The 19273-nt window shown below is 36.6% G+C and overlaps 2 protein-coding genes across 63 annotated transcripts in view; one reads left to right on the top strand and one right to left on the bottom strand.

Moving 5' to 3' along the window:
- The window catches only part of MBD5 (methyl-CpG binding domain protein 5), a 423339-nt gene extending 418530 nt beyond the window's left edge, over window positions 1-4809 (bottom strand). For 9 of the 22 annotated variants that reach the window (XR_011528341.1, XR_011528342.1, XM_070579629.1 and 6 more), the window contains exon 1: window positions 3972-4573. The gene's annotated coding sequence lies outside the window, so the exon portion shown is untranslated. Of the gene's footprint in view, window positions 1-3971 lie in introns of all 22 variants that reach the window. The other 13 variants (XM_070579638.1, XM_070579634.1, XM_070579643.1 and 10 more) reach the window with 7 other exon arrangements.
- The window catches only part of ORC4 (origin recognition complex subunit 4), a 77697-nt gene continuing 62295 nt past the window's right edge, over window positions 3872-19273 (top strand). For 5 of the 41 annotated variants that reach the window (XM_070579671.1, XM_070579692.1, XM_070579683.1 and 2 more), the window contains exon 1: window positions 4893-4995. Coding sequence is in view for 3 of the 41 variants with exons in the window: in XM_008518682.2 (XP_008516904.2) it covers window positions 5275-5380 (106 nt within the window). In the remaining 38 variants the exon portion in view is untranslated. Of the gene's footprint in view, window positions 4030-4057; window positions 4175-4731; window positions 5381-19273 lie in introns of those variants that run through there. The other 36 variants (XM_070579669.1, XM_070579658.1, XM_070579688.1 and 33 more) reach the window with 28 other exon arrangements.

Here is a 19273-nt window from a genome sequence, read left to right as displayed (position 1 = left end):
AAAGGAAGAAAGAAAGAAAAAAGTTACTTTAAAAAAAAAGTTTAAGTTTGTAGAGTTTTGTGTTTTGTGAGGTTTTGGCGGAATAATTTAATAAGATACTTTAATGAACAGTGCTGGTCATCTTCAAATAAAAGTGTATAGCAATAAAATACCAGCAATGATAGACACATGGACTGTTCTCATGGTCTCAAATGAGTGAATCATATACAGAAGAGAAATCCCCAGAATACAGTATTAAGTGGAAAATTTTCCTCCATATTTTTCTATTTTAATAAAACACAGTAATATCCTTCTTAAACATGCATTTTTCCACCTAACGGTATCCACTTAGTTCACATAAAATTTATTTAGGTAGAACCATCAAAATAAAGGTATGACCAATACACTTCAAGATATGACCAACACACTTGTGGAATACAATTAAGATATCTCTTCATGTTAAACTGTAGGGACCATCTTTGTTTCTCAGATGCCTAGCACAGTGCCTGACAGACAGTAGATGCTCAATAGATGTTTAATGAATAGCTAAGTACAATCTGTTTTGCATATACATTCAAAATTCAGACAAGTTTGCAAAGGTACATAAGTTGGACATAGTCTTTCTGGCTGACTTCATGGGGTCCCACTGATGACTAGGAGTAAATCTTCATATCCATAGAAAACTGGAAAGTTGATAATTGTCTGGGTAAGGACCAAAAAAACAAAGTCAGGGAAACAGGTCACCTAAGAGCTGGTAAAAGCGGCCTAATCATTACAACAACTTATTGCTCCAGTCACTCAATGAGATAAAACTTAAGTGTATCCTGAATATTTGGTAGTATATTTTTAATAGGAATTTTTTTGATCATCTCTTATTTAAAATAAATCACTTTTGTCAAACTGCATCCTGTACAAGGATTAGAGGGAATATGTTTTTACTTAGTATGAGCACCATACTGTTAACAGGATTTAATTTGGCTATCAGAAAATGTGAGAGCCTCAGTAAAGACAAAGAAAAAAAATTTCATGGTAGTGAGGAAATTATAGCAGGGAGGAAAGGAAAAAAGAGGAAAGGGAAGGACTCACACATACGGGAGTAAAGAAATTTAAATATGCCTAACTCTGATATCAACTATGACAAAAACCTAGTAGAGCCTACTGTGCACCAGACACTGTGCTGTGAGGGATGTAAACGTTAACAAGACAAAAACCTTAGCCTTTAAGAAGTTCGTAGAGCAAGACTCACAAGTAAACATTTATAAAACAATATGCATTCTTCTTACATATATAGGTTCTTAATACAAGAGTAAGAAGTATATTTACTGATTAATCAGAAGTGGGGAAAAATAAGTATTAGGGAAAGCTGAAATAATTCTCAAAATAGTAATAACCTACAATAAGAGACATCTTATTAAAAAAATCAACCTCTTAAAAAAATCAACAGCAAATTATTGAATTAAAAATGGACAAAATTATGGCTTTAAAGTTATTTATCTAAATATTCTTAGAAGAATATGCCTCCACACAAAACCTTTAAGTGCTATACACAGAATTTTGGACAATAGTTTCATTTCTGAAAAAGGAAAGTCAAGTAGTAGTATAGTGAATATGGACAGACCTGAGTTCTCTGATCCATGTTCTGCCCACTTATAAGCCTTGGAACCCTGGGCAAGTTCCTCAAGCTCTCTGAACTTTGGCAATTTGGCAAATGAAGAGTTGGATAAAGTGACCTCCAAGATATCACCCAATTAAAAATTACAATCCTAAACTATATCTTAATATTAAAAAATAAAACATAATAAAAATAAAAGGTTTGCCAAATGTAAATCATTATTCAACTGAGAGGAAGTCTGGAATCTTCAAACCATATGGGGGTGGTGGGATAAAGAACGTGTTCAAGGGAAAACAGAAACAAAGTTAGCAAAGGTATTATTCTCAACACTGTAAATTTTCACTCAGCTGCTTACTGGGCAACTATCACCCCAATTACCTACGATTCGCTTTACTTAAAATGTATTTCTTCACCAAATTTTATTTTCTATCTTTTACACTAAGGTTGCTGAGGTATTCAGGTGAGGACAAGAAATCCTAGGTGGACCTGGAGTAGTAGTACTGATGTTGAGAGGAAAACTTGAACTAGCACAGATTTCTGCCTAAGTGCACCAATTACACCTCAGAGAAAGGTAAGAAACTGCTCAAATTTATAACAGAAAGAAGAGAAATAAGACCATATTGTTTACTGCTACACAGTTTTTTTCCCCTATGTAAATGTCTACTTTTGCACACAGTTGGTAATTAAATTTTACAGAACAAGTTTCTACATATGCAATGCTTTTCTGCAACTAAAATGTGAGTATATTATGTTTTGGCTTTATCATCAAGAAAATAAAAAATTAAAAGTATTATCATGTCTTTATAATATTTATGTCAAAGATCCTTTTAGATTTATTTTTCTGCACATCTTTCTAGTTGATCAAATTGCTGTTTTCATATTGCCAGTCTGATCACAAAATTGCTGCTTTACAGAAGTGTATTTTTTGCTGACATAAATTATGGGATCAGAGATACCAATGCAGTTACAAAAATGGGTGTGAGAGAGAGCAAGAGAGTGTATGAGTCTATACGAATGTGTGCATCCATTTTTAAGGAAAGGATAAAGAAACGCATGTATTAAACAAAATACCACTTTCCAATGTAAGCCCTAGTAAAAGGCCTATATCAGAAACATACTTTCTAGCATTTGTGAAATAAAATACAGCACTGAATTTGAAAGCCATTCACTAAGAACATACCATGTAAAAACAGAAACTAGTAATTTTTATCAAGATTGTTGTTCTATAAACCTAAATACGGATTTATCTTTCAGTGTATATCTAACTACAATGAATATACTAACTACAACTCCATGATTTCTTTGACTCATGAAAATATATTTTAGAAATTTGTCTCCTCCCATATATAGCGAGCAATTTGGTTCAGTACCCCAAGAGATGAAAAACTCATCTCAATTTACAACAGTAAATAAATAATTCAGTTAAAACTGAAAGTGGTACCAATCCAGCAAACTATTGATGGAGAGGTTTGGCTTTCCATGAAGCCAGAACAACATAAAGTTTTCAATGGGGATTACTTGTTCAGACAAGTTACAAAGATGAGAAAAATAACCAGATTAATTAGGAAATAGCTAATATTCTCATCTTAGGGAGAATAAATTTCAAGAACGTATGTCAGAAGAAACAATACCAGAGGTATTTAAACTTCAATCATTTTAAGCTTTGAACTTTATATGCTGATAGATCAAACAAATATGTAACAAAAAAAGCAATAATACAAGTCAGAACCTAACCAAAGGCCTCTATCAATTAAAAAATTGAAATTTTATATGCCGGTCAGACAAATCGAAAAAAGAAAAATTAAACCCAGAAAGCAAAAACCAATCAAGTCTGTTCCAACACTGAGGTCAATATCCAAATCACATACAGAACCAAAAAGGGGAAAACACTCAGGTCTACAAATGGATAAGCACTTCCAATACAATCCAGTTCCCGACATTTTCCCACTCAGAAACAAATGCAGTGGAGCTTTTCCTGAGGAAAAAGGAAAAAAGCTCTCCAAATGAAAATTTTTTAAGTGACATCTAGAAAGTGTGCCTCTTTCTGTCTCTTTCCCTGGCGCCTCATTGGAGGAAGGAGGGGGTTGTTTTTGTATGCTCCCCCACTGGAGCAACACACAATCAGATGTTAGCTGGAGGAGAGAAACCACTTTTGACAACAGCAAATAAAAATAAAAGTGCCCTTCCTCCTCTGACAGGATGGGCACCCACCTCACACACCCCTCCCCACTCCAACCCCTCCTTCACTCCCCCCCCCCCACCCAGCACCACCCCCTCCTCACCCCGGAGCTCCACTGCGTATGTGGTTTGGTGCTACTGTTGCCCCGGAGTGAAAGTCAGAGCCAGGGGAAGGCAAGGAAGCCCCCACAGACACACTTACCTTTCCTGCCCCCCACTTTTGAGTGCCTTCCCTGGAGCTGTGGAGGATGACACAAAGGGTAATAAAGGGGGGAGTGGAGGAGGAGGAGGCGAAGGAGGAGGAGAGCTGGGGAAGTGGCTGCTCCTGGGTGTAGTGAGATGTCTCCAGCCAGGGCCAAGCAGCAGCAGTAGCAGCAGCAGCAGCAGCAGCAGCAGCAGAGAAGGGTCTGTGTTGCTAAGAGGCTTTTGGTCTCTTTCTCTCCTCCTCTCACGGCCAAAGAGGAGGAGGGTGGAGGGGGCTCGGGAGGGAGGCTAGTGGAGGGGTGAGGGGGTAGTAGTCGTGGATGGGGGTTTTCGAAGAAGAAGAAACTCCTTCTCTCTCAGGCTCAATCCCCCTCTCAGGGCTTAGGGCTGGAGGGTGGGGGAAGGAACTCAGCCGCCTTCCCCCCAGCCCCCTCAATTCACGGTTGAAGTGGGGTAAAATTAGTGTCCTGTCCCTTTAAAAATAGAAATAAAAGGTGCCCCCCCTCTGCCACTGCCTCTCTCTTCATCATCAGCTGCTGCTGCTGCTGGGGTCTCTCTGCTTGGGGGGGAGGGGGGGTTCGGGTAGAAGAGACGGGAGGCACTCACTGCGCATGTCCCTCTCTGACGGGAGGCTGGTTGGTTGAAGGCAGGAGGAGGGGGAGGGGAGGAAATGAGATGGTTTCCCAGAAGCCTCCGAGGCGCTCGCGACCCGGAAGACATTGTAGCAGGGGGTAGAGGGGCGGGGGCGGGGAGGAGGAGGAAGTCGCTACTCTTTAACAGCCCCAGCTCCCTCCTCCCTCCTAAGGGAAAGTGGAGGAACGGAAGTGGGCGTGGACGGAGGCGAAAGGAGGTCACGTGTTTGGGCGGGGGGGCGGGGCGGGGGGGGCAGAGGCGGTGCAGGCGCGGGGCCTGCCGGGAGTAGTGGTGCACTGTTGGCAGCGTCAGGTGAAGTCGACCAAGCTGCGCGGCGACGGGAGCTTGTGGAGCGATTCCGTGGTCGCTAGATCTCCCGTTCTGCCCTGGTAAGGGCAGGCTTTTGTGTGAGAGGTAACGGGATAGGTTGGCCTCAGAACGAAGGCCAGGGCGCCCGTGGCAAAAGGCGAATCGAAAGAGAGAGGACGGAAGGCTGTGGAGACTGGAAATACGGGAAGCGGAGCAGGCTTGTCTAGGCCAGGCAGGCCAGAAATCAGGCGGGCTCCTTCTGGCTCCGTGGCCTCCCTGTGAGCCCGCCGACAAATCCCTGACGAGCGTGAGGAGTCCTGGTGAGACAGACTAGATGTGTAGCGGGGTAGTGACAGCCAATGATGCCTAAGGAATGTGATGGTCCTGGTGTAAGAATGGGAATTCTGGAGCCTCGGCAAATGACTGGCGACTGCTTCTTCAGTTCAGGGCAGGGCATCTGTTCAGGTAGAGAGACAAGCTCTATGTGTGACTTTTGACAACTTCTGGCTTCAGATGCATTGCTTATATGGGGTATTAGGACCGTCAATCCTTACGTCGCTACCCTCTCTGGAATTCTGGAGTGGCTTTGGGGAGGGAGCAGGCTGGGAAGTCTTGAGTGGAATTTCCCTCCATGTCTTGCGTTGTTGCTGCAACACAGCGCCTATGCCTGTTCTCAGAGGGATATGGGATTTTGTAGTCCTTGGTGTTGAGTGGTACGGTTGATAGAGACGGGACATATCAAAGTTTTCCCTTTCTATAATATAGATGAGAGATTTTTAAATTCGTATTTTGGTGACTAGCCTCGGATTTAGAGCCTTTGGTTTGTCAATTAAATGCTGCCTATATTTGCTGGAAATGTTTCCCTTAGATCAGGATTAATTCAAAATATTCAGGAAAGGAGTCATGAATTTACATTAGTAAAACTTTCTTAGTAAAATAGCACTTTCTTTTTCACATTCAGTTCATACAGTCTTAAACCATTCCAATCTTTCAGTTACCTTCTTTTGTAAAGGTATTTTGAAGGATTATCACCCATGTGTGGTTTCTTTTAATACCAAGAATCTAAAATTCCCCATGTTTAGTTGGTATTCTTTATTTCTCTAATGGATCCTTTAGGGTACACTATCAGTTAATGTTACTACTTATTTTCTACGTTTTACTTACACGTTTTGGCAGTGGACCTTATTTATGTATCAGTGCCTACTGCTTACTACTTTATGTGTGTGCAGTAATCTTGTCCAGTGGCATAAAAGCTAGACATCTGTGCCTTAAAATTTACTTTATATTGAAACCAAGTGTTTACCACTCTATGACAACGAAAAAATTATAGCAGAGCATTTAAAGTGCCTTAGATACTTTAAAAATCTTTTTTATGAAAAAAATTAAATATGCAAAAAAGTGCATGGATCATAGGTATGCAGCATAACGAATAATTATAAAGTGAACACTATAATTACTACCAAAGTCAAGAACTAGAACATTGCTGGTACCAGGGACATGCTCCTCCTGACATCCATCCTGATTGTTCCTCCCTCCTCACCACTCCCAGAGGTTAACTATCTGGATTTTTCTGGTAGTTATTTCCTACTTTTAGTTCAAGTATTTTTTTGACCACCTCTGTCAGCATTCCTAAACAATATAGATTAGTTTTGCCTGTATTTTAACTATATGTAGATGAATTATACATTATGTATAATTTTTCTCTCATGTTGCTAATATTTAACCCTGTTAGTACATTTAGCTTTAGTTCATATATTTTCATTGCTTTATAATAATATCTATAGTAGAGTAAATATAGTGTACTAAGTCTTTTTCTGAATAAACTGCAATTCAATCTGATATTAATCGACGTTTGGATTGTGTCCGGTTTTTAGCAGTTATGAATAGTGCTCTATGAATGTTATTATACATGTGTTTTTATGCACATAGCATGTATTTTTGCGGAGTGTAGATAATGCCAAACTTTTCAAAAGTGGATATATCATTTGTATTCCCACCAACAGTATATGATAGATCCCTTTTGTCTACAGTCTCACCAAGAGTTGTTTTTCATTTTTGCCAACCTAACGAATGTAGCTTTATATTGTTTTAATTTGAAGTTCCCTAGTTATTAATAAGGTTGAGTGATTTTTCAAAGTTTATTGGCTCTTTGGATTTCTTCTTTGAATTGTCTTTTTAAGTCTCTTGCCAAGTTTTTCTGTGGGGTTGTCTAGATTTTTCTTAAAGATGTGAGCACTGTGCCAAATATCTTCTCTGTGCTTGGAGCATTTCTCATTTCTTGGATAATAACTATCTCCATTTTGTTTCTTACTAGTTTATTTGTTATTATTATTGTTTGAACTTGATTTGTAATTTTAACTCCAGGGAAAAGATTCTATACTTATGCTTTCCAATACAGTAGCCATTAGCTGCATGTGGCTATTGAACACTTGAAATGTGACTAGTGTTACTGAGGAACTGAAGTTTTAGTGTTACGTAGTGTTAATTTAAATTTGAAATTGGTACTTGATTCAATTGTTAGAAAACCCTTCAGTGTATTTGGAATAACTTGGGTATGTAAATTTACTTTCTCAACTGTAAACTTTATAAAGATTAAGTATTTTTTATGACAGTTTAGCATATGGATTGTCTTTTTCTGAAATGTCAAATAAACATCAGATTTCTAAGACTTTTATGAAAACACTGTAAAATACCTCAGGTTTTCATTGTGGTTAAATGTTGAAGTTATAGTAAAGTAATTTCACCTTGTTTTACCTTTTTTAATGTGAGTACTAGAAAATATTAAATTACACATATGGGTGGTATTGTATTTCTGTTGGATAGCACTGTTCTTTACCATCGATGTTTAGTTATATATTCCTATATATTTACCACTTTTGGTGTTCTTCAGTTTTTCTTGTCTCTCTGAATTTTCTTTAGTGATCTTTTTCTTGTGCCAAAGTACACTCTTAAAAGTTCCTTAATGCAGGCATGCTGATGGCCATAATTTTTTGCTTATCTTACAGTGTCTTTATTTCATCTTCAGCCTTGAAGAATGTTTCGGAGGTATTAAATTTCAGGATTGTGGTTGTTTTTCAGTATCTCGAAGATAATGTTCCACTCGTTTTCTACTTCCATTCTTGTGTTTGAGAAGTCAGCTGTCAGTCTAATTTTTGCTGCTTTGAAAGAAATTCCATCTTTTAAGATGTTTTCTTTGTGTTACGTTTTCTGCCATTTCTTCATGGTGTTTTTGTGTGGATTTTTTCCTTCCTATTTTGGGTTCATTGGAATTCTTGAATCTGTGGATCAGTGTCTCTTTAAGAAATGTATCACCTGTGTTCACTCTTACTGTTTCTATCTATTTGCTAGAAAATTGCAATTGTGGCTTTTATTGGCATAGTATATGTAGTTAATTTTTTATCTGTCACTGATAATTTCAGTTTCTGAATTTTTGTGGGTCTGTTTCTGCTGGTTCATAATTTTTTTTCCTTGTGTGCTTGTGTGCTGGTTGTTACATTTCAAAAATTATAGGAATATGTGAGTCCCAGGGTAATGATATGTTTCTTGAAAGGCATGTTTTCCTAGGAAAGATGCTTAGGGATTCTACCAGTCCCAAATCACTTACCTCATGTTCAACACTCGGGATTATTCTGTTATACATATGACGTTAAGCAGGGCTTCAAGTCATATGAGTTCTGTTTTACTTCCGATTATTGCATATCATGATGATATTACCCTGAAGATCTCAACTTAAATTGGGTGATGATTTATTTATTTGAGTTCCCAGGTTTGATGGGTCCTGTGCTTTGATTTTTTTTCCCTATAGCCCAGCAAAGCTACCAGTAGCTCAGCCTTTCTTCTTGTTTCTCAGCCTTTCCTTCTGGATAGGTAAAAGTCCTCAGGACAAAAGTGATGGGGACTATGGTTTATTTCTCTGGCTTACTTTCTGCTGGATTTTGGCATGTAATTTCATGTTACCTTATTTCATTGTTTTTATTATGAAGGTTTTTTTTGTTGGCTTCAGCAGGAAGATTGGTCAGATCTGCCATTTCAATAAATAGAACCCTTATCCTCTCTCTTCTTTTTAATTTTTGAGATTTTATTTCAGCATCTTTCTCATTCTAGCCAAAATTGTGTGTTTTAACTTCAGTTGTACGTTAGTTTAAACTTTTTTAGATCACATTGGCCTCTATGGTAAAGAAGGCAAGTTAATTAAAATTTAGGAAATATTTTTAAGTAGTTTGTTTCTTCTCTCTCTCTTTTTTTAAGTAACAGTTTTGAGTGTAAAAGAACACATGCTTGAAGAATCAACTACATTTACTTGACTTATTATTAAAAACAGCTCCTTCCTATTTGTCGTAGAGTTGATTCTCCAGAATATTGTCCATCAGAGTGGCATCATGATAAACTGAAATGTTTGGGTCTTTGGCCCTTCACCTTGCTCAGGCCCCAGGAAGGGTGTGATGTTGGACAATGTAGCTGTTACAGCCTCCATTTCCTCTTCTCTAGGGGCAAACTTTTTAAACTTTCTTTAGCTGATTCTTTTGGTATCTACCTTCATAATTCTGAATAATGTCTATATTGCTGCCTCTTGAGTTTTTCATTTTAGGCATTATCTGTTGACTTCCCATTATGGAAGGTGTAAATTTACATTTTTTCCACAAACACCCCAACCACTCCCCCACTGTTCCACTGACACCTTAGTTTTTGGTAGATAACCATTCAGTGTCTGTATATTTTCTCAATTTTTATGATTAATTCAGTCCAAAACTATCTGCTAGTTGTCAGCGTATTTTCTACGTAGGTTCAGAAGTATCACTTATTTTTATCAGTTTAACCATCATCAGGAAATTTCTCCTAGAACATTCTGATCCATGTTTTAGGCTGACTGTTTGGTACGGTTACCCCTATGTGGCACTATCCTATGATGGATCATCTGTTTCCTATATCCCACATAATTCTTTGTCTTCTGTACTCCCTGATTTTGTTTGGTCACAGTCTCCAGTAGCTGTCTGAGAGGCAATTATTTTGAGGCATTATGTTCCTGTATTTGTTTTTATCATGACTGTTAATTTGACTGGGTGTAGAATTCCAAGTTGGAAATGTTTTTCTTCAGATTTGTGAAGGAATTCTTAGTGTCTCATATAAAATCTGAAACTGTTCTTACTTTCAACAGTTTACACTTCAGTTTTTTCTCCCCTATGTAAGTTTTTACAGCCTTTTTGTTTGAAGTGTATAGAATCTTCTATTTGTTGTACACAGTGTTCTGAAATGTCACAATGATGCAAAGTAACTTATGAGTCTTATAGGCATCCACTTTGCTGTGCATTTCATAGGTTCTTTCAGTCTGGCCCTCAGCTTTGAGAAAGTTTCTGATGCTTTCTCTGTAATTTCCTTGCCTCTCTGTTTTTGGTTCAGGAACTGCAATTAGACATTGTGCTCCTGGATCTATTTCTTTTTTCTCATTTTCATCTTTTTTCAGTCTGGTTCACACTTTCTGGGAAATTTACTTAACTTTTCAAACCTTTGAGACTTTCATTTCTGCTATCATATTTTAATTTCCAGGAGCCCTTTTTCAATATCTGCATTTTTTTCATGGCATCGTGGTATTTTTTTTCTTTATAGATTTAAAGTTTTGTCTTGTAGTTGATTTCTCCCTGCTTTATTCTGTTTTCTCTAAGTTTATTCCTTCTGTTAGTATATTTTGGTCTCTTATTTCGGAGGCTTTCCTCAGCTATCTTCTGATCCTTGATTGTGTGTTCAAATTTACGTAAGGGGCATCAGAAAGCTATTTCAGGTCTCTGTGAACTTGACTGGGGCTTGCTAGCCATCCATGGTTCTCACTTTGAAAAGATTTGGTTTGTGCATATTTTGGGGGGAAAAAACCCTGATGTCAATTTCTTTAGGTTTTTGGAAGCCTTTTTTCTTGGGCTAATGAGAGTCCAAGGGAAGGATTTTCCAGTCTCCTGCTTCTAAGTCAGAGGTACTCAACTGTGACAGTATGACCCCCAGGAAACATTTGGCAGTGTCTAGAGACATATGTAATTATCAAGAGTTGTTTGCTACTGAAAACTGGTGGACAGAAGCTGTGTGTACTATTGTGCACAGGACAGCCACCCACAACAAAGAATTAACCAGCTCAAAATGTCAGTAGTGTTTATGAGAAACCCTGCTCCAAGATATAGATGTGATTGCCAGTGCTCTGAGAACCAAGTGAAAGCAGAGAGCTGAGGAATCTCAACATTCAATTCTGTTTTTAATCTGTGGTACCCTCACCTTTTAACTGTCAATGGTATCCCCCAGTGTGTTGTCCTTCTCTATTACCCTTTCTAGAATCTCTCATCTTCTGATGGAATAGGATAGAGGCTTCCATTTAATTTTAACCATTTTAGCACTGTAGGCCTTTTGAAGGTGGCTTTGTTGATTAATTCTAGCCCAAATTAAAGTATTGGTCATTAACTGACCTTGATGTTAGTGTTTATCCTATTTGGACAAGATTGGCTGATGAGACTGAATAGCTTTGTGTATTTTTGCTAAATGCTTAAATGGGAAAATAAGATAAGGGTTGAAGATTATCAGCTAGGAGGTAGATGAAATCTGGAATTGACAATTGTTCCCTATTCATTTATTTCAGTTTTATTCCCCCTGTTCACTCCAAATCCTATGTGTTTATCTTCAAATAGACATGTATTTGGTTTGCTAGTTTTTCATAATTTCTTTTTCACTTAATCTCACATTCTTCTCCCAGTCTTCCTCCTCACCTCCAATAAAAACACAACAAAATCTTAGTCTTTTACTGCTCCCTTGATTAGTGTAGGAATTGAGATTAGTATGAAGGTTTGACCAAGAAGTTAAGGTCAGACTTGGCAAGATTAAAGTTCTTAGTATGTTAGCTTTTCTTTTGGCACACACGTGCACATGGTCACTTTCTCCAGTGTGCTTTCATCTTTCTATTTATGAAAATATACACATTTTATATAGATGACCCAGAAATATCAACTTATATTACTGTCTTAAAATAATCACTTCTAGGTTTGTGTATATATTTCAGTCAACTTACTTTATAGTGAGTAAATACTAAAAATATTTCCTCTAAAAGCTGGGTTACAACTAACAGACATTACATTTCAGTTGTTTATATCATGTCTGATGTGTTATAGCACTACTCTGATGCAATGTCTAGTGAGCATCATGTATTTAAAAATTTACATTGCAACAGATTTTATATGTGTGACATGTTTAAAAGTTAAAACTTTTAGTGTCACTGCACTGATAACTTTATATAGTCAAATTATGTGATATAGTACTTGGTTTAAATGTGCAATAATTATTTTTTAAAGTTAGAAAAAAGGTCATATATATTCAGTGTAAAAGTGATAAAGGAAAAATGAAAATCACTTATATTCCCTGCACCTGGAAATAATTCTGTTGAAATGTTGACATATATAATTTTAGTCTTTTTAAACTATGTTTCTACACATGATTAGGGTCATAGAGTTTTGTTGTGTACTCTTTTTTTTTTTTCGCTGAGGAAGATTCACTTTGAGCTAACATCTGTTGCCAATCTTCCTCTTTTTTTTTTTTTTTTCCCTTTGAGCCACCACCACAGCTTGGCAACTAATAGACAAGAGTGGTGTGGATTCCTGCCTGGGAACTGAATCTGGGTCACCAAAGTGGAGCATGCTGAACTTGAACCACTAGGCCATCGGGCTGACCTTCATGTACTTTTAAAAGAAATCATATTTAACTAACATCTTTCTGTTATATTAAGTACCTCATAAAATAATGTCATGTTTATTTGCTTTATATTACAGAAATCTCCTGTCAACTTCTGGGGGTTATTACATTCTTGAATAGTGCTGTGGTCAGTGTTGAGAAGAGAAAATAAATATGAAAAGTTTTCATTCTTCCCTATATCAGTGTTCTTGAAGCATTTGATTTCTTTAAAAACAACAAGAAACAGATGAATTAAAGTATTTTTAAAGTAGCCAACATTTCCCTTGAATTATGGTCTCTTGTTTTGCAAACATTCCTCTAGAGTCACAATCTCTTAAAGCAGTTTTTGCCTATTTTGCCTATTCTTTTTGTTTCGCAGAGACTTTTACTTTATTTTATACATTCTCTGTCTTAACTGACTTTAAAACCAACTACCTTTTGTGCTTATGTTTCATTTTCACAAATCTTCCATAAGCTTGTGTTGCAATCTGGCTTTTCACAAATTATCGTGAAAAATAGTAGAGAGTTTTTGGGGTCTAGATTTGCACACATATTTTGGGATCACTATAGTTGACTGCAGGGAAAAGTAAATGTGACTTTGATTCTTCCTTCCTTTCATTTTTGATGGTTGACTTTTTTTAATTAATAGACATTTTTGTTTCTTAGAGCAGTTTTAGGTTACAGAAAAATTGAGTGGAGAGTACAACAAATTGCCATATGTCCCCGCTTATCTAGCTCTCCTTACCATTAACCCAGTTTCCCTTATTAACATCTTGTCTTAGTGTGGTACATTTGTTACAACTGATGAACCAGTACTGATACGTTATTATTAATGAAAGTTCATAGTCTACATTAAGGTTCACTCTTTGAGTTTTATATTAAGAATTTTTGACAAATACATAATGACATGTATTTACCCGTATCATAGAGAAAGTGTAACTGCCCTAGAAGTCCCTTATGCTCTACTCTTTCTCCCTTCCCTTGAACTTTTGGCAACTACTAATCTTTCTATTATCTCCATAGGTTTGCTTTTTCCAAATTGTCATATAGTTGGAATAATATAGTATGTACCTTTTTCAGATTGTCAGGCTTTTTCCTTTAGCAATATGCATCTCAGTTGCCTCCCTGTCTTTTTGTGGCTTGATAGTTTGTTTCATTTTAGCACTGAATAATATTTCGTCTTATCGATGTACCACAGTTTGTTTTTCGATTCACCTATTGAGGGACATCTTGGTTACTTCCAAGTTTTGGCAATTGTGAATAAAGCTGTTATAAACATTTGGGTGCAGGTTTTTGTGTGGACATTAAGTCTTCAGCTCATTTGGGTGAATACCAAGGTGCATAATTGCTGGTTTGTAGTTTTGTAAGAAACTGTCAAACTGTCTTCCAAAGTGGATGTCCCATTTTACATTCCAGTCAGCAGTGAATCAGAGTTCTTATTACTCCACATCCTCACCAGCATTTGGTGTTATCATTGTTTTGGAATTACCTATTCTAATAGATGTGGAGTGCTATATCGTTGTTTCAATATGCAATTCACTAATGACGTATGATATTGAGCGTCTTTTCGTATGCTTATTTGCCACTGATATCTTATTTGGCGAAGTGTCTGTTCAGATCTTTTGTCCATATTTTGACGGGGTTATTTATTATTCTTCAGCTTTAAGAGTTTTTTGCATATTTCAGATACCAGTCTTTTATCAGGTATATGTTTTGCAAATATTTTTTTCCAGTCTGTGGCTTATCTTCACTCTCTTAATGATGTCTTTTATAGAGCAGAAGTTTTTAAGTAAAGCCCAATATGTCAATTTTCTTCTTTCTTGGATCGTGCTTTTGATGTTGTATCTAAAAATTCATTGCCAAACCCAAAGTCACCTCAATTTTCCATGTCTTCCCTTTTACAAGTCTTGTAGTTTTGCATTTTACATATGAGTGTATGATCTATTTAGAGTTAATTGTTACGGAAGGTATAGGTCTGTGTCAGCTCATTTTTTGCCTTTGGATGTCCAGTTGTTCCAGCTCCATTTGTCGAGATATGGAGAAAGAAAGACTTTTCTTTCTCTTTTGAATTGCCTTTGCTTCTAGTCAAAGATCAGTTGACTATTTATGTGGGTCTGTTTTTGGTGCTCTATTCTGTTCTATTGGTTTATTTTTCTATTCTTTCACCATTACCACACTGTAATTTTTAGTCTAGTTTTATAGTAAGTCTTGAAGTGGGGTAGTTTCAAACCTCCAACTTTGTTCTCATTCAATATTGTGTTGGCTGTTCTGGGTCTTTTGCCTTTCCATTTAAACTTTAAAATCAGTTTATCATATCCACAAAATAACTTGGTAGAATTTTTATTAGGCTTGCACTGAATATATAGATCAAGATGGGAACAACTGACATCTGAGCAATTTTGAGTCTTCCTATCCATGTTCATGGAATATATCTCCATTTATTTAGATCGTCTTCAATTTCTTTCGTCAGAGTTTTGTAGTTTTCCTCATACAGATCTTGTACATATTTTGTTAGATTTATATGTAAGTTTTTTGTGGTATTTTTTTTTAATTCCAGATTCTAGTTGTTCATTACTGGTGTATAGAAAAGCTGTTGGCATTGGTATATTGACCTTGTATCCTGGAACCCTGCTTCAATAGCTTATTAATTCCAATAGTTTTTTTGTGCGTGTAGATTCTTTGGGATTTTCTACATACACACACAATCGTGCCATCTGTGAACAAGGACAGTTTTCTTTCTTTCTACCTGTCTGTATACCTTTTATTTCCTTTCCTTGCCTTATTACAATGAGCTGAGGGTTCCAGTACATTGTTGAGTAGGAGTGGTAATCCTTGCATTGTTCTTTTTGTTTTGTTTTGTTTTGTTTGGGGTTTTTTTGAGGAAGGTTAGCCCTGAGCTAACATCCACTGCCAATCCTCCTCTCTTTGCTGAGGCAAATTGGCCCTGAGCTAATATCAGTGCCCCTCTTCCCTCTAGTTTATATGTGGGATGCTTGCCACAGCATGGTTTGATAAGCAGTGTGTAGGTCCCTCCCCCCCCCCCCACCCCCTGCCCCAGGATCCGAAGCAGCAAACTCTGGGCCGCCAAAGCAGAGCATGCAAACTTAACTGCCTTTTTTCTCACAATAAAAAATATTACCTGTAGACTTTTTTTTTTTTTTTAGCTTCTTTTACCAAGTTGAAGAAGTTGCTTCCTATTTCTAGTTTGGTGAAATTTTTCATTATGAATGGGTATTGGATTTTGTCAAATGCTTTTAAGGCATCTGCTGATAACATGATTTTTCTTCTTTATTCTCTTGATGTTATAGATTTCATCAGTTGCTTTAGGAATGTTGAATGAGCCTTGCATACCTGGAATAAATACTGTTCTTACTGTATAATTTTTATATGTAGTGTGATTCAATTTGCTAATATTTTGTTGAGAATTTTTCTATCTGTATTCATGAAAGACTAGTCTGTAGTTTTCCTTTCTTGTAATGTCTTTGTCTGGTTTTGGTATTAAGATAATGCTGACCTTATAGAATGAGTTAGAGTATGTTCCTTCAGCTTCTATTTTCTGGGAGAGAGTGTAGAGAATCAGTATCATTTCTTCCTCAAATATTTGGTAGAGTTTACCAGAGAACCCCTCTGGGCCTCATGCTTTCTATTTTGGAAGGTTATTAATTATTGCCTCAACTTCTTTAACAGATATAAACCTATTTATATTATCTATTTCTTCTTGTATAAGTTTTGTTAGATTGTGTCTTTCAAAGAATTGGCCCATTTTATCTAGATATCAAATTTGTGGGCATAGAGCTGTTTGTAATATTCCTTTTTTTATCATCTTAATGCACATCTTAACGCTGCTTAATGAGATAAGTAGTGATGCCCCGGCTTTCATTTCTGATATTAATCATTTGTGTCTTCTCTTTTTTAAATCTTTTGTTCTTATTTAGCCTGTCTAGAAGTTTATCAATTTTAAATTCAACCTGAACCAGTTTTTCATTTTGTTGATTTTCCTAATTGATTTCCTGCTTTCAGTTTCATTGGTTTCTGCTCTAATTTTTCATATTTCTTTTTTTCTGCTTGCTTTGATTTAATTTGCTTTCTTTTTCTGGTTTCTTAAGGTGGAAACTTAGATTATTGATTTTAGGTGTTTTCTCTGTTCTAGTATATGAGTTTAATGCTATAAATTTCCCTCTAAGGACTGCTTTTGCTGCATCTCTTACCTTTGGTAAGTTCTGTATTCATTTTCATTTCATTCTTGATTTTTCTTCTTTGATCTATCTTTTATTTAAAAATGTATTTAATTTCTGTATTGTGGGATTTTCCAGCTATCTTTCTGTTATTCATTTCTAGTTTAAATGCCGTTGTAGTCTTAGAGCATACTCCATATGGTTTCTCTTCTCTTAAATTTAGAGGGGCCGGCCCTGTGGCCAAGTGCTTACGTTCGTGCGCTCTGCTTTGGCAACTCAGGGCTTCGCTAGTTCGGATCCTGGGCGTGGAGCTAGCACTGCTCACCAAGCCATGCAGCCTCCCACATGCCACAACTAGAAGGACCCACAACTAAAATATACAACTATGTACTGGGGGGTATTGGGGGCAAGAAGGAAAAATAAAATCTTTAAGGTATGTTTTATGGCACAAAATGTGATCTATCTTGGTTAATAGGCCATGTGAGAAGAATGTATATTCTGCTCTCATTGGATGCAGTATTCTATAAATGTCGATTAGATCCATTTGGCTGGTTGTCTTCTTCAATTCAAGTAGGTTCTTACTGATTTTTTGTCAGTTACTGATAGAAGGATGTTGATGTCTCAAGTGTAACAGTAGATTCATCAATTTCTTCTTGCAGTTCTGTCAGTTTTTGCCTCATGTATTTGACCTTCTGTTATGTGCACACACATTAAGGATTGTTAGACCTCATTGGAGAATTAACTCTTTTATTGCCATGTAATGCCTTCTTTATTCCTGATACTTCTTCCTCTGAAATTTGCTCTATCTGAAATTGATATAACTACTTCACCTTTCTGTTAATTAGTGTATGTCTTCATCCATTTCTGTACTAATCTGTGTCATTATATTTAAAGTGGGTTTCTTGGAGACAACATATAGTTAGATTTTGTTTTTTTGGTTTTTTTTTTTAAAGATTTTATTTTTTTCCTTTTTCTCCCCAAAGCCCTCCCCCAGTACATAGTTGTATATTCTTCGTTGTGGGTCCTTCTATGGGATGCCGCCTCAGTGTGGTTTGATGAGCAGTGCCATGTCCGCACCCAGGATTCGAACCAACAAAACACTGGGCCGCCTGGAGCAGAGCACGCGAACTTAACCACCTGGCCACGGGGCCAGCCCCTAGATTTTGTTTTTTACCCACTCTGACAAGCTGTGGGTTTTTTCCTCTTTCAGGCTGTAAGTTATACTTCTTCCTCTTTTTTTTTACTTTTTTTAGTGATTGCTGTAGAGTTTGCAATATACATTTATGAACAATCAAAGTCCACTTTCAAGTAACACCATATCATTTAACAAGTAGTACAAGTATCATGTAACAGAGTATTCCCAATTCCTCACTCCCATTCCTCATAACGTTCTTACCTTGATTATTTCCACATTATTAAGCCTACTAAAGGCATTCATTATTTCTGTTTTAATATTTTCAATTTATGACATTTCCCTTTGATTCATTCTTAGAGTTTCCATCTCTCTGCTTACCTTCCCCATCCATAATTGCAGATTTTCTGCTTTTTCCATTAAAGCCGTTAACGTGTTAGCCTAGTTGTTTTAAATTCCCACTCTGTTCTAGAATCTCTGCCATATCTGAGTCTCACTCGATCTCTTCAATCTCTTTAAGCTGTTTTCTTTTTTTTCCTCTCTGTATGCCTTGTAATTTTTTTATTGAAAGCCAGACATGATGTCTTGGGTATAAGTAACTGAGGTAAGTAGGTCTTTAGTGTAGGATTTTTATGTTCATTTAGCTCAAAGTTAGGCTGTGTTTATTGTTTACTGTGCCTGTAGGTGTCAGAAGCTAAAGTTTCCTCTGTGTCTTTGCTTTTGTCTCCACTGTTTTCTTGGGGTTTCCCTAGAGATTTCTTAAATATGGTCTGAGAGTTCTTCTTTTAGTTGTAATTTCCTACTAAAAGACAGCAGCCCTATTGATATAGTGGTAAGGTGTGAGAGGAGGGAATAATAACTTTTCCTAAGTTATTTTTTATGAACATCAGAATATCACAATAATTTTGCTGCTTATCAGTGATAGTTAATAAGGCAGTGGAATGTTAAACAATGGAACTTTTCAGTTTTCTACATTAACGTATTTATTCTATACCACATTCATTAATCATTGAAATAAGAGCTATTTACAGATTCTCAATAAAACAATAAGCTCTGATTAGTAAATTTGTATATTTTCACCAATAAGTACTCGTAGTTTAACAAAGTGAAGACAAACATGTTTCAGTGGTTAAATTGACAGTTTGGGAACTACAGCTGAGCATTTTGCAGTTTGAAGGAATCTTGCAGTCTACCTTTTATCGGGAAGAGTGGTGGTATTGAAACTCATTTATGTATAGGAACCACATAGTATTGAGTTAGTAGGAGATTTTTGTTGTTGCTTGGTTTCTCTAGAATATTATTAAATATCAGTAGTAATAATAGACATATTGTTTGTGATTTTATTTGCCACACTGT

This window comes from Equus przewalskii, chromosome 17, assembly GCF_037783145.1.
Source record: "Equus przewalskii isolate Varuska chromosome 17, EquPr2, whole genome shotgun sequence".
Classification (NCBI taxonomy): domain Eukaryota; kingdom Metazoa; phylum Chordata; class Mammalia; order Perissodactyla; family Equidae; genus Equus; species Equus przewalskii.
The sequence above is the reverse complement of the archived record's forward strand: the minus strand, read 5'-3'. Positions and strand labels throughout refer to the sequence as shown.